We start from the raw sequence: 16,571 nt of genomic DNA, 5'->3' as shown, positions 1-16,571 counted from the left end.
TCACTTATTGAAAAACTGCATTTATTAGTGCAGTATTTGAAAACTCAAAAAAAATGAAACAGTCTGACCATAAGTATAATTTACTGTCAAGAATGGGATTGATGGGCAAAAAGTTTTATAGTTTAGGGAAAACACTGAAGTTTTTTCAGATGATGACTGAGGTTGCCAAACCTTTATTTAATGAATGATCAGGTTGGATCATCTATATTTCTGGTGACTTACTTAACTAAGAGTACTGTCACTGCCACGGGAGAATAAGGAGTGACAGCAGCAATGCAAACCAACACTAGTCTGGAAAGGACCAGAGTATGCTAAGGCTGTTTTGCACACACATTGGTTACTCAGGGGATTGGTGAAAATAGGAAGGAGGTTTCGGGGAGGTAGGCACAGAATGGGCTAAGCACATGGAATAGGAGGAGATAGGAATGTTGTGATGAAATACATGAGCTGGAAAGACAGATAGGGAGTGACTTCTGCATAAAAGCAAAAGGTAGCTGGTTTTCCGATGGAACACTGAGCAGCTTTTGAAATATATGTAGCATTTTAGGAACAACATCTAATCAGAAAGCCTGGAAGATCTGAGCAAAAAGTAGCAAGAAGTTGGACAATATAAGTGCTAGTCATTGGCAGATGTTGACAATTCCATCTCAACTATTTCATTTCACAGGTACTTTGCCTTTTTATGTGAGGCTTCTCTAAGCTCCATTGGACCAATTTCTCAGAAACAAAACAAAACAAAACAAAACAAAACAAAACAAAACAAAACAAAAAGTATGATTAGCTCTCAGCCTTAGAAGCTCAGATGAAATGAAGGGCAGCCAAGAAAAAAGTATTCCGTGCATGTGGAAGTAGTGTCAAATAACTGATAAAAAGGACCATCAGAGAAATTAGAGCAGAAATAGTAATACACAGAAATAGAAATGTATATCAGCCTTTATCTTGAGACTATTATTCTGTCTATGATAGAAAGATACCTACAATATGAATGTTCCAGAGTGACAAAATGGGGAAATACTTCAAAAGCCTTTTTAAATGTTACCAAGGATACTTAAAATGGTTTTAATGCATACATGAAATAGCCACAAACATGCCCAAGCTATTACGTGTAAATGTCCAGGGAAGGCATGGTCATCTTTTGCTGCATAAGACCCATGAAAATCCATTATATATCATTCTGCACATAAGGGATTTGTACCCTTTCTCTTCTGCCACCTATAGCACTTCCTTTTTTGGATAGCTATATATAAATGTTTGGTGTAGCGAGTAGGTATTACATCTATAGTTCATTTTTTAAATTATTTTTTTAAACATGGCATACAGCATCATAGACAGAAGGGATTGACACATTCCTGTCTTCAGAGTACTTTCCTGACTGTTATAAATTTATTATAAAAATATTACTAAGTCAGTGTAGAAGAGTAGAAGCCTAAACTCTGAAATATTGAACTAGACTAGTAAGCTCAAGTGTAAAAGTAGCTTGTTAGTGTTTTTTCACAGCAAAGGACAATTGATTTTTCATTTTGCTTTCTAACAATGCCCCAAGTTCCCTGGGAAGAGAGCTGTGCTTAAAAATTGTATGCATTAGAGAAGATGCATTTCATACTTCTAGATTCTACTACTCCAAATTTGGGTTTCGGTCTTTGTTTTTTCCCCCCTTCAGATGGACTTGTCAAGGTTCATTTCCTGTCAATTACCAGCATCTCGTGCTATGCAGAAAACTGGTCTGAAGGAATATATGCCCGAAACAGATAGTGGCACATGCACACAATGGCCGCAGTTCTTCCCATTCTTACTTAAACCTTTTTGTTTTAAGCAAAATCCTCTCTATAGATAGCATAAAAGATTCCTTTATCCAGTACAGCATCAGTAGTTTCACACAGGACTCACAGTATATATTTAACTAAGAGAACCTAATCAGCATAACTGATTGCTGTTAATCAGAAGTGGAAATACACATTTATCAAAACATCAGAAAATGGCTAGCCATTGCATCCCATGAGGTTTTGAAAAGAAGATATGAGATGAGATACAGGATATTGTAAGAAAATATGCAGGGAGACCATGTGTGTAACCATAATCTGAACACTGCTTTCTGCTTATTCTTTATGCTTTTGTATGCTTTTCCTGTCCTTTTTCTGCGTTATTTGATATGCAATTCTTTGTGATGATTTCCTTTTGCGGGACTCACTTTACTTGTTTCTTGTTTTCACACTTCTTTTATCCACTTCTACCTTTCCCTACCCACTTAATTGTGTAATTGAAAGGACTGTCTTTTATGTAACAAAGTTTTACAAAAAATATTTTGAGGGTTCTCAGGAACTTAGCAAGCTGCTACTTACCTGAACATAAACTACAGTTAATTTTAGCTATCAGGCTATTAAGAAATCCTGACAGAGAGTTTTCCCACTGATGGAAGCACTAACACACAGATATCATATACACAATCAAAGTTGGAGTTAAAGATGCCAGGTGAATACTGTGCGAGTTGTTTGATCCATAACAGAATTGCTACTGTTTGCAATTGAAAAAACAGGGAAAATCTGTCTAATTCACTCCTACCTGCCTTATGGCAAAGAGGAAAAGTTAAAGCAAGTGGGAGGGAAGTCATGCTTCCTCTCTAAATTAAATACCATATGTAGAAAATTGGTAGAAGTTCAATTAATGCTTTATACTTGTGGTGGGGGCTGTACATTTTCTGTAATTATTTTTTGATGTTATGTTATTATTGCACATCCAGTTTACCACCAAAGGCATTATTTGACTGCTTTTGTTTGTATACATGTCTAGTTAAAGTTTGGACCAGAAACATGGCCTTCAGCTAAGACTTCTTACTGTCAACAGCTGAGAAATACAGGGTTTTTTAAAAAACAAAACAAAAACAAAAACAAATCCCTGCCTTGTCTCATCCCTGGTGCTTTTGCCTGTCTCAGGGGTTGCTGAGGCTACTCCCAAACTGGAGCTGAGAACCTGCCAGGTTTGAGATTAGTGTTGATGAATCCTTGGATATTTTTAACATACGTTAATTACTCAGTAGTGTACGTACATATCATGGTGAGTGTCTCTAGACAACTTTGTGTGCCCATAATATTTGCATATGACTTTCTGAGCATTCCTCTGTGGCCATAATGGTCAAAGCAGTAGCTCTCATACCTTGAAGATGAAGAGTGACATTGAAAGAAGAGAGCAGTACTTAAATCCCCATCATGATAAAATCATAGTGTACTGAAAATTTCAGAGTGGTTGACCATAAATGCTTTAAGTGGCGAGAACCATTATTGACGGTGCGTTTAAAAGGGGAGGGGACAAGGGGACACTTAAAATGCCTTATTTTGAAGTAGTCAAAAACCATAGAGCATAGAGTGCTCTGGGTGATCCCTTCATCATTTCTTCACACTTCGTGTGTCCCACTTTTTAAATGAGAGAATGCAGCATTCATTTTGCATAAACTGGGAAAACTGATGTTTTGAATACGCATTATAATTAAATTACTAATTTGCCTTTTTTTTCCCTGGTTCTATGTATGGTTCTAAACCTGGCTCTTTATCAGTTCCTTAATAATTTTTACTTCTATTACCTTGATATTATTTATCCATCAAAAATGTTAATTGTATTAGTTCATTCCTGTTCAGGCCTCCTCTCCTTAAGTGGATATACTTTGATCAAAATGCAAAACTATCTGTCAAAATGCAAAATACATTTCCTATGCTTGCTATCAAAACAAAAAGGAGAGCAATGACAAAAACATTATCTGTCTGCATCATGGCAAGTACAGTGTGTTTACAATAGCATTCAATACATAGATGATAAGTTAATGAGGCATTGTAGGACATATATTCTTGTATATTTTTGAATGTGATCCTGTGTTAAGTTCTTAATATCATATTTGTCGGTATATGCAAAGAGAAAACCTGGGGGTTTTTTACATCTTTTTAGTTTAACTTTTAGGTTGAACGTAATCAATTACTCCAAATATTGTTGGCACATATTGATGTCCAGTGTCATAACTTCTAGGCACCCCAACTTTGTCAAAGATGAAATATAATAAACAAACATACCTATGCAAATTCTTTCCTTGGCTGTTACTATGCTGACATCTGTTAACTGGCAGTTGCTTCCTTCTTACAAAACTCGTTACTTCCTGAGAGAGGATCAAGTAAGTTCAGAATTGTGTCACAATGTGTTCAGAATCAATTCAGACTCTAGCGAGTATCATCTAAGAGAATTTCCATCCACAACATGCTGGGCTAGGAGTAGTCCTGAAAAGAGCAGTGACTTTAGAGCTCCAAAAGGAAAAAAAGAAAATGGAGATCCCAAGCCACTAGGTTTTATTGCTTCTGTTGTAGAAGGCTCCTGTATTATTACACTATCATTTATTTTAACTAGCAATGGCCTTATTTGAATTTTATATCAAACATTTTTTGAACTTGTCAAAGTCAACAGTATTCATGTAGATTAATGCTACTTCACCTGTGTTCTGCTACGAAAAACACTGAGAGGAACTGAGTAATATTGTTATGGGATATTTGTCTTCATAGAGGAATAATAACTCTTAACAGGGTGGCAGAAGTCCTGTAGAAAATATCTGTATTTGAATATGATCCCAGTTTCCAGGACTTGGAACTTATATCCCTCTCATTCAAAAGTGAGATGAAAAATAATAGCCAAACCATAATGAGTGAAAAGGTTTGATAAAAAAAAAAAAAAAAAAAAAAAATTTTCTCAGGCCAATGTGTTTCATTCATCTGTTTGTTGTACAGCCAACCATAACTGCTGCTTCTGTGCTAAGGTGATAATAGTAATATATGAGTTCTTGGTATATCTTTCATGGATCTGGTAAGAATAGATACTCATCCAAAACACTGTTAAATAGTATTTCATCATTATCAACAAGACCTGAGCTTTACAAACTAGAAGAACTAATTATCTAATAGTATTTTCATGTTTGTTCTCTTATTTAAACTGTCAAAAATGCAAATAGCTTGTGTGTTTAAGAACATGTCAACAATTGGGTTTATTAATCTCTCTTTGTTTTTAATAATGTGGGGTTTTGGTTTTTTTTAAGAAAGTGTTAAGGGGTCAAAAGTCTCGATAAAGTGAGGGGGTTTGCACATATATATGCATTAATTACCTACAATGATTTGCATGTGTAACCTAGAATCTTTCTTGCTTAGAAGTGATAAAGCACAAACATCACACTTCAATCTTCCCCATCAAAATGTCTAGGTCATGTTTAATGAAACGTCTATAAGCAGGAAGAGATAAAAAACATAGTTATAGTCATAGTAAAGTATTTGGGATTCAAATTTTTAGACTCCAGAATATTGCTTATTTTATTGACTATAGCTTAGTTTCTAGTGACTAGGAAATAGGAAACAGCCTCTGCACAACATGTTTACCATTATGTATGGATAGATTTCATAATTACATGTCAATCTCCACATTCTACCTTTTATGCATTACATCAATAACATCAACTTTTCTGTTTTTTGTACTGTAACTAGCATTGAGAATTATTTGCTATCTTTAACTCTTCAGCACTAGTTACATTTATTCTGATATATCAAAGTAATTAGTATAAATAAAAATATTTTAATGAGGATAGAAAACTTGATAGAAACAAAAGTGTTCTGAAACAAGTACCAAACAGTGTCTTCCTTGTTATCAAAAATGGACCTTGGGAAAAAAACCTAAAATACATTTTTTTCCACTGCATCTTATGATAGACAGCGATAAACCCCATGAAAATTAATTAGAGAATTACAGTGCTAGCGGGCAATCATCGATATAGTCCAGAGAAAAACACAGCCTGCTTCTTGTCCTTCCATTAAGCAAAAAGTAGAAAGAATCAGACATACAGGAATGGGTCAGTGTCTCTGATACACCCCACCAGTTTAGATGTGCTATCACAGAGGGCAGCGCAGACACAGCGAGTGTAGAGGCAGCACAGGCAATGAGAAGAAAAAAGATCCCACGTGGCATAATTACCACTAGTCTCTCACGTCTGACAAAACAAATAAAAATATGTTTTCATGAGAAAATTTTGTTTATATTACATTATACCACTTAAATGGTCATTTCGTTTAGGCAGAAAAAGAAAACATCTTATCTTGAAAAAACACTACTCACACACAGAAAGTCTCACTTTTAGAGGGAAAATTTGTAGAGTACTGCATCTCTGTTTGGAAAGACTAGCAGTGTATTCGTCAGATTAGCACATAGGATTTTTGTTACAGTGACTGCATATACTATCTTAAAAAGATGTGCCACTTGGAAAGTATTAAGGTCATCTTGGAAGTATTGGAGGAGGACTGCTGAATTCTTCAGAGTGATGGAATCCTAGCTACCTGGGAGCAAATCATCACTCATTTCCACTCCCATCTCTGAACATTTTCCTTCTCAAAATTACAAAATATTGCCATAAATGATCTCAGGAGGAAAGCTGCTTTGATGGCATGAGAGATCCTTTAGTTCTTCTGGTTGAAAATGCTGAGGATGGCTCAAGAAATATGAGATCTGACCTTGAACAAATCTTCAGGTCTAAGCTCCATGATGAAGTTACTGGGCCATATCAGAGATGTGGTAATACTCCATGTTCCCTGTATTAACTCAAGCCAATTGGAAGGAGATTCCACATGAAAGCAAGCCAAATTAAGATTAAACACTGCTATCTATATCTCATGAGCATGTTCAAGAACAGTGGAAAGTTACCCACTTCAGCTGAAGTGCAATAACTTCACAATGAATTATGGTGGAGGAATGTCTATAGCCAACAATTAGTAGATACCATGCATAATTACTTTTTTGTATTGTATATTCTTGCCAGTAAATAACCATCATTAAGGGTGGGGCAGGCAGGTGCCTAATATATCAGATAATTTTTGTTATTTGCTTCTCAGATCATAAAATTTCCAGGATACCCATTTGACACTCCAGATAAAACTCTGAAATGCTGACAGCAAAGCATAGAAATTCTAACTCATTATTCACATAAGGAATGAGTAACAGGCCGTGCTCAGAGTCTGTGTCTCCTTGTTCTGGATGTTGCTGTTTATACTGTTGCTGTGCTTCGTGTTGGCAATCTTCATTTCCCTTTCACAGGACATTTTCCCCACTTTCACCAACCTTGTCCCAACTTTAGGTCTTTCTAACAATGTCTGCTGTCGAAGTTCTATACCTAAATTAATTACACATTGTGCACACTTCCCATTAATTGTCTTCTCTCTGCTTCACTCATAGAGCTTTCCTAGGTCCCATACATATCCTATTTATGTAATTATCTTTTTTCTTATTGATTCCCCCACCAAATGTATCCCTTTTTTGCCTGCCTTATTGTAAGTTAGGAGTCTTATCAACATTCTCTTTCTTCCTCTGTTTTCCTATCCTTTCAACATCTAAGTTGACTTACAACTTCATAGAAACATACCTAGTTTATTTTTCAGTTGCTTTGATAACTATTCCTACATATAAAGAGAGCTTTTTATCTAAATATGACGTGCCACATTTTATTTGCTTTCCTTGGTTTTTTTTTTCATTTTCTCAGAAAATAACAACTTGGGGAGGAAGCAAGCTAGCATGTGTTGAAGACTGGAATGAGCAAAATATTTGGATCCTCAGGGGAACTTTGCATTCATTTTATAGTGAGGTCTACTGGTTAGCTAGCCTGTCTTTAGTGTATGCTGTATGTAACGTTCTTGCACACAAAGAACAAACAAGATTTCTGTCAAAATGGCTTAGCTGCAGTTGAAATAACAAACAAGGAAAGAACAAAAGTTAGATATCCACAAGAGAGATACTGTTTGTGTGTCTCCACTGATAATCTAATTAAATTGGAGGCAAAATTGCTAGTTTCCACTACTTTTTAGAAAATCAAAGCTGTTGCAACACAAGAAATAAATCTCAGTTCACAGTTAGATATTGCATACTAATTAGTTTTTTTGTGACTGACAGCCAAAGCTTCAAGGCTTTAAAGAATGGCTATCTTTTATTTACTACTCATCTTGTCACATATGGGACCAGGCTTATTACTGTCACATCTGACCACCTTCTTCAGCATACAGGAAGTAAGCACTAGCTAACTTCATTCCTGGGCCTTGAAATGTCTGAGTAAGCAGCTTCACTGTTTAAAGGATATAATTTTTCTCATATGAGGTGTAGACTATGTAATAGCAATTACATCCAGTTTCGTACTGGTATCTTTTAGCACTTTGATTACTAGACAATAGCTATTCATGAGCTGTTCTCATTTAAAAATTTGAAGTCTGTTTTTATTTAAAGAACTAGAAGTGCTAAACTAGGGTAGTAGTTATTTATTATCTATTAGTTATTAATACTTGTAGTTGTTAATAATAATTAACTATTAATAGTAAATATTTTAGTGATTTTTTTCAGTGCCCGTTTGAGGATGTTGACTTTTTTTTTTAGTTATTTGTATGTAGTTTTATATACTTTTGAGTATATAAATTAGCCATTGTTTCTTTAGTGCTAAATTGTTCATGGGTAAAAAGAAATCTTTCAAATCCAATAAAAAAAAATATATTTAGATATTTGAAGAATTAAACATTTTCTAGTTACAATTGTCATTTATCCTTTACTTTAAAACAAGGACTTATAGCAAGTAATCTTTCTGAGCATCTCAGTTTTCAGATAAACTTTGTTACTGTTGAAATGCATTTTACCCTTAACCAAAATAGTGAAATTAAGCTCAGATGTCAACTTCGTGTCCTCTCATGCAGTTGCTGAATATTGCACTGTTAAACTTTTAAAATATTTCGACCATGACATGAGAGCATGAACCTCTATTTGGAAAAAAAAATATCATTTGTAAATGGTGGTCAAGTCAACAAAGTTTCCTTTTATAAGGTAATTCTAACAGGTTATTATATAGTACTGATTCAGCTCTAAAAGACTGATTTACTGTAGTGAGCAGAAGCACTGGGAAACCACTGTGTGAATTTGGGAAATGTTGAAAAAAATCTGACAATACAGGTAGGAAAATCTCTTTGGTTTAAACAGAAGCCCTACCTCTAAGTAAAAGAAAGAACTTTCACTGTTTATCTCTGAATCCAGTTTGTCCTGGGCCACAACCTTGAACTAACAATGATGGTTGTGAAAAGCTATGGCAGTATTTTAAGAAGTAAAAAATTTACCATGATTTACAACACTGTTTACTGGTTTTGCTATCTGTCCAGTTACATATTTCTGTAATACTACAAAAAAAAATGCACTTTCCTATTTCAGTCAAAGCACTTCATACATTTTAATGTATTGAATCTTTAAATATCCCAAAGCATAGGTTAATGACATCCCTGTTTTAAAGTTGGAAAACACAAAAATAGACAAGCTAACATCAGCATTTTTCAAGCATCCGCAGACTGTTAAGTCTCTCATCAAAAAATTGACTATAGAAAATCAGCGAAATTTTTTGACAGTAAAGGTCATACTGAGTTGGTAGAGCTGCAGTTTCAGGAAAAGAAAAGGCCCATACCTTTGTCCTGCCTTTTCTCTACAGTGATTCTGTGACATGTAAAAGTTATGACGATGTTATTAAATTGGCAACTGAACAACTATGTGTGCTTTGGACATAGAGAAATGTGAATTTACCCACAGTTATTTCATTTTCATTTGTAATAAAGTAACATATTAACAAGGCTAAACCTGAAAATGTAGCTTTAAATGGACAATTACCTGTCATCGAGAAGAGGCTATAGAGAAAATAGTTTATTTGTTCTGCTGACTGTGTTCTGTCTATAAATAGAACAAGTCAGGAAGTGTCTCTCAACTCATGGGCTTGTTCATTCGTGTTGACCAGATAAGTAAAGGTCCTCTGTTTTTTCGGCAAACCTCCTAAGCTTAGGAGAGCACACTTGCCCCTTTCCCTGCCCCCATCTCCATCATGCTTAGGAGTGCTTCTATTTTACTCTGTGTTTCCTTGTTCTAGAAAGACTGAATCTAACCCTAAAACATGCCACTGATCTTGGTGTGGTAACTAGAATAGAACAGAAAATAGAAAAGACTAGTCTAGACTAGACTGGAATAGACTACCTAAACTCAGATGTTCATCTGAGTAAAGCAATAACATCCTGAGGAGATGAACAGGAAAACTTCACTATGGCAAAGAGACTCATCTCCTTGGGAGGCAGATTACTAATAACAAGTTTAGATGGAAAAAAGAAAGTCTTATTCTAACAGTTTTTGCTTTTACATAGCTCAGACTTGCCAGGTACTGACTGCCTCATTCTTGGTGCCTTTAAGTCCTGTTAAGCTTCAAAGCAAGTTAGTGGAATTCATCACTTTAAGAAATTATGCCCATAATTCTCCTCCTCCTCCAGTTTTGAGCGACTGTGTGCCTATCATCCATTGTTAGTCAGGGAAGACCACAATCTGGACATGGGGAGGCTGCCATCAATGGCTTTATGATGCTGGCGTGACATGTCCACCACAGTCACCCCTTATGGTTGGGAAACAGAAGCCCCACAGTGCTGTCCTGTGTGGTGGGCGAGGTACCAGAGCAGTGTCACAGCCCAATCCCCTGCCTCCACCCAGGGCTCACACAAGCGGTACAGACCCTTGTCTGATCAGCAGTGGTGGGGGTGGTTTTGCTTGGTTCAAACAAGCTGCTTAACTCCTGAATCTTAATCATGCCCCATTGCCTGCTTCCTTATTTTTATCCCTGTAGGATATTTCATCCTCTGAAACCAACAAAAAGATCACATTTTGCTTCAGTTTCTGAGAACCCGTCATTTTTCCAGACTTTCCATTTCACGGTATTTGCATTTTATTAAGATCTCTTTACACAAAAGCAGAGCACCAGCTATATGATGCCCTGAGGGATCCAAAAGGCTGTTGCCATAATGTCGCAAAACTCTGGAGATATATTATTTCTACCAGAAGTTCACTGGAGGATTGTGGCTAAGGGTATAAAATATCTTAAATGTTTACAGCAGGGATCTTGATCTCTGCTGGAATTGAATACGAATTTTTTTTTATTTTTTTTTTTTTAAATCTGTGAATTGTCACATCACATTATGACTGATCAAATAATCTTAAGCAAATAATAATTTTGTCTACATATTTTCATCTTGGGATGAAGAAGACTATTTTTATTCCAGAATTATGTATATTGTTCATATGGATAATATCATGAATTATCTGTTCTTAAGACCATGACTTTCAACACCTCAGATGATCATTGCAAAGTATTTTCACCAAGTATTTTCCAAAACAACCTCTATTTTATCTATTTCTGCCTCCAATACATTCTGTTCTTCCCAAACACAGCTATGCATAAGTTCTTTACAGGAGGCTCAGAAAAACATGTCTCTTCCAGTGAACAGTCAAAGGTTTTGTAAATGTTAATAAGGTTTTATTTCAGTGGTCAGCCTTGAAATCAAAAGCAACCACTGAACTTTCAGTAGTCTCTTGTATAGCACAATAGTCCTGTTCAGATTATTTCGGGAATAAAATTATGTGGGAAGCTGTATTCTAACTTGACAAAAAGATAAGTCTCATGAAAAAAAATTACTCCGTTTTCAAAAACCTGTAATATGTGTGTATGTATGCATGTAATATAGCAGGAGACATATTTAAGTGATTATTTAATTAAAACAATCTGTATGTTCATCTAATGGGAAAATATTTTGTAAAATTTAATGATACATATTAATCATACAGAATCTGGGATGCAAAATCTAAAGATATTGATATTTTAAAACCTGTTAGAATGTTAGACTATTCAGGACATATTCTTTTGAAATGCTTTGTAATTCTGTATGCCTTGGGCTTCCTGGGGCCATGCTGAAGGCTCTGGGATATTAAGAAAATTGGATGTCCTTAAAAATAATGTAAGCAAACAAAACATAAAAGGAATCTGGTACTTTGAGACAAATTGAAATCTTTCTATTGTTGAAGGATTTTATGCATCAGTGACTCAAGTCAACAATTTTCTATCAAAGATAACTGAAAATCTTTACAGGAAGTATCAGACCAAATAAGAAGGATTTTTTAATCCCATTTCTAAAATTGCAAGAAGTCTATAAAAATATAGAAATCAGACACTGATAATACAATGGAACTACTAATATGAATATGGTGAATTGCACCACTGTTTAGCACCATATATATCCTCAAACTGTCATTCAGTAATCTAACATTGTTGTCTACACCCATTTTCTGTATTTCCCAGATCTCTTTGTCACTGAATTTATCATGTACCACTCTTCTTAAGTATAATGCCTCAGCAGTATCACAGATAAGTTGTGCTCTCAAAAGACGAAAGTAAATTTTATTTCTGGTGGGTTTTTTTCGCTATTTAATCTTCTTATACTACAGAAATATTGTTCCTATTGTCAAACTGAATGAATGTCTTTTGTAATTATCAAGATAGCTTTAGATGCTGCCTCACATAGATGTACTAACAGAGAGAGTTATAATTTAGCCCTCTTAATGCTGTCTTTCAATACAGCTTCTTTGTCGTGATTAACCATAATAATATTTTTACTTGGTCAATGTTGTCTTAAAATGTCAGCATTTCAAAGTCATGACATGATATGTACCTTTGGCAACAATTGGTTAAGAGAATTAAATTTAGCTCTCTCTTACCAGCACAGACATTTAAAACAATGCTAGAAATAGCTGACTGTATTACCTCAAGTTTTTATTCTATGATAAAACTTCTTTTTCTCTATCCAGATGATGACTAAAACTGAATTTATAAGTTATGTTCACAAAGTTCTGAACATCTCCTGGAATATGTCTCGCTTCAATTGTAAAAATAACTGCAAATGTTCGAAATTCCAGAGTTTAACTACAGAAGTCCGCATTTTCTACTGTATGGTGTGCATTTTTTATAATAGATAAAAATTGCACAGTACTAATTTTTCTTCCTTCCATTCTGCTTAAATCTCACTGCAGGATGTGTGACACAGGAGAAGGGCTATTCACCTTTCAAACTCGAGAAGGAGAAATGATATATCAGAAAGTCCATTCTGCAACACTTGCAATAGCAGAGCAACATGAAAGATTAATGATGGAGATGGAACAGAAGGCAAGGGTAAGGTCCTTTCACCAAAATCTTTAAACTTATAAAAACTGGTAATGAACAATGTAAGTATGGAGTAAAGGTAGTTGGTGAATTCAGCCTCAATGATGGTATTAGCTGTGTGGCTAAGACAAAACAGACTTTCAGATTAATGTATTTTCATGCTCAGAGATTTCTAGTGTGTTTTATATAATGATCTATTGTTGGTGTCTTTTTAGAACGGTGGATACCATTAAACATGAGAACCATGGTTGCCTTCTTGAAAATTGTGGCTCTGTGGCTCAAAGATTAAGCCTTCAGCTGAAGCCAGCTGTGAGTTGCCTATCAAAGAATGAGTGTTAATTACACCTCATGGCCTCACAGGTGGGGAAAAAAAGTCCAGTATAAACACTCCTAGGTGACAGCAGACATGTTTTTCTTAACTACTTAAAGAAATTACTTTCCCTACACTATAACAAGTAGCAATGCAATGTGAGTTTCAAATGAGTTATTTTTAAAATTTAAGTTCAGAATTTCCAATTTGCATGTTATCTTTAAGCAACTACTGAAAAGTTTGGAGTTTTTAAGACAGAGAGGGAAAAAAAAAAAAGTGTTCCCTGTATGCTTAGAAGTAGGGATGGTCTTAAATGATCATTCTGGAAATCTAACTTTCAGCTGTGGTTTGAAGCTACCTTTATATCCACCAGAGAGGAAAGATACAGGGAGGCAACAGAACCTGGTCTTCATGCTTTTCTTCTCAGATGACCATGATTCTCCACATATCGTTGTCCCTAGAAAAATTTGATGGTAATTACACCATTTCCAATGATCCTCTCTTCCTTCCTTCTCTCACCCACCATGTATGTGCCCACAGTCATGCAAACACATGATCCTCTCCCCCCACGCTCCATCACTGTCAAAATATCCTGGTCACGCTCCTGAAAGAAAGGCTCTTGCAAAGGACAACTTAAGTCCCTAATGTTCATCTCCTTCTCCTAATAACTCCTTAGAAAAGTCTATCTTCCTCCATTTACTAAAAAAGAAACTTAAAAAAAGATTTAGGTTTCCATGTCAAAAGTCTGTTATGTTGAATACTCCCCTCCGATTCTGCATTTTTCTAAGTAACATCTAAGCTGGGAAGCCATAAAAAATTATGCGTTTGTTGGTTTGTGAAGAAAGGTGGATGAATTTTTCAATAAAACTAGACAAAGAGAATTTGCACAATACTTGATATGCACAAACTTTGGACAGAAAAAAGCAGGAAGAGGAGAGCCACAATCAAGATTAAAGTAAGGTTAGGGATGCAGGAGTAATTGGTAGAAAGTCCACTACAAGATGATAGAGTAAATGGAAGAGCTTCTCAAGTAATAGAAATTCTGGCAAAAAACAGCTCCATTCTGCTGGACAGAAAGGGATTGAATAATAGTCCAAAACCAGGAACAAGCAATCATTATAAATATTTTGTTTTTAAAGTGTCTACACTAGAAAGAGAAATTAGAGCATTTTCATGCTGCTGTAATAAGTGCTTAGACCAGGATCATATAGGATTTTCCATTCATGGAACCACCACTTTCAGGTCTCCCACTTATTAACATCTTTGCTGCTCAGTAAAGCCGTTTCTATTCTGCCATCAGAGGTTTCCTTGAAACCTCATTTATGAAGGCTGTGTCCATATGGTACATGCTATCAAACTCTGAAAGCAGGTTGAGAAATAGAAATGACTCATCAGCCACACAGTGTATGATGTACTTGGCTCCTGGATGAGGCTGTGCTGTGATCTGCAGAGGGAGATTGGTAGAGGCCTGCTGTAGGCTGCTGTAGGCTGCGTAGAAACTGTGGGCTGGCTAAAAGAGGCTGAAAAATATATTGATTTATTATTTCAACTAGTAAGCTAGTGTTGGTTAGATTTTGGAAGCTTGTCCGCTCCTGATAGGGTGCTGAACATTTAAGTGGTCATCTGTGTCATCTACAGCATTTGAGTTGTATTCATACCAAAAACGAAATCTGAAATTATTAAAGACTAAGTATGTGTTATTTTCCTTGTATCAAGTACAATTGCTTCTCCAGTGTCTAAATCCAACAGTTTCACCAAATGCTTATGTATATATTTTCTATAAGATCTGAAATTGAAATACAAGCAAGAGTATATTTTTAAATTCTCGATCTATAAGCCATAAATATCCCAAAACTTGACTTTGAGCCTTTGTATCTCCAGCTCTATACTTGGGGTTTTTTGCTCTTTCCTGACCCTTACTGTTCACATTTAATATTCTAGAATTAAACCTTTTTTTTTTTTTTTTTTTTTTTTTTTTGAAAATGAAAGAAATTTTTTAAAGTAAAGGAAGCCTTATAGTGTATCCAGTATTATACAAATCAGAAAAAGGGTAGTAGCCTAATGGTAATTCCACCTCTACTTTTTCCTTCCAATCATTAAAAGTTACATGCTAGAAAGGACTCTTGTGTTTGAGTATCTGTCCTACACGTTAACATATTTTAAGTAAATAATGCACTGAAGTTTCATTTAAATTCTTCCAGGTTATAACAGATTGTAATCCAATATTATAAAAAGTGAATACAGTTTATAAAGGAAATCAAAGTACATCTTCAACCACAGCAACCTAGATGAAATAGATAGATTATGGTTAGTTCTCATAATGAATATACAAAGTGCAACACCTTAATGATAAAAAAGTAAAAAGACAAAAAACATACAAAAACCAGAAACAAATTCTGGAAGAAGAAAAAGTAAAATTAGTTTCTGCTGCCAGAGACTTGTCAGATGAAGGTACTGTAGGCAATCTCAGGTCACACTTACTCCATTTATGGAGACCTCTGCACACAGAAATGCTGCTTCAGAATACTAAGCAATAAATTCAACTTTATGCTAAGAAATCTATGAGTCAAACCAAGTAACATGCTGAATAACTATGTTAATGAGAGGTACATGAGAAGGAAATCAGTTCTTGCCATTACCGTTGAAAGAAAAGAAAAAATTTTCTGTAGCAGCTAATACCAAATGTCCCTCACAGTCACCACAAGTAGGAGAATCCCAGTCAGTCAAGTAGATTATCATATGCACACTTCTGTTCTGCACATTTACCTTTCAAATTGTAACACTGGAAAAAGGACCTGAAATACAGGATCCATAGTCCCTGGTTTCAAATTAGTTATTGGTTTTACTGTAACCGAAGGAGACTGGATTTTAATCAAATACTTTAATCAAAGTGAACAACGAGCTAATTTAGCTCAGGTGGTCTTGATTGACTTTGAAAAGATAAATTGGCAAAGTGATAGTTTGGGACAATAGCAAATTTGGACCAATGCAAGTAATTAAATTGAAAATCTTTTCAGAGAAATTGTTATCTATATATTCATTTTTTCAGTGTTCACTTTTTTGATTGATCAGTGTAATACAGATGATAATTTTTGTTTGTGGGTGGCTTTTTAAGGGGAGGGGGTGATATGAGAGTGTTTTGTTAGTGGTTTTACAGTATCAGTGCAACAAATTAATAAAAATGAACAATGGCTTTCTATTTGCAAGATTTTGTTTAGTGCA

General features: G+C 35.2%; 1 protein-coding gene across 1 annotated transcript in view; it reads left to right on the top strand.

Moving 5' to 3' along the window:
• Nucleotides 1-16,571, top strand: part of DOK6 (docking protein 6) — a gene marked incomplete at its 5' end in the record, with an annotated part of 156,967 nt that overhangs the window by 77,270 nt on the left and 63,126 nt on the right. Inside the window, one exon of the mRNA XM_026841422.1 lies at nt 12,910-13,048. Within this exon, the coding sequence (XP_026697223.1) occupies nt 12,910-13,048 (139 nt within the window). The remainder of the gene's footprint in view (nt 1-12,909; nt 13,049-16,571) is intronic.

This window comes from Athene cunicularia, assembly GCF_003259725.1.
Source record: "Athene cunicularia isolate RWA chromosome 2 unlocalized genomic scaffold, athCun1 chr2_part1, whole genome shotgun sequence".
Taxonomy (NCBI): Eukaryota; Metazoa; Chordata; class Aves; order Strigiformes; family Strigidae; genus Athene; species Athene cunicularia.
This window is presented reverse-complemented; position numbering and strand designations above follow the sequence as displayed.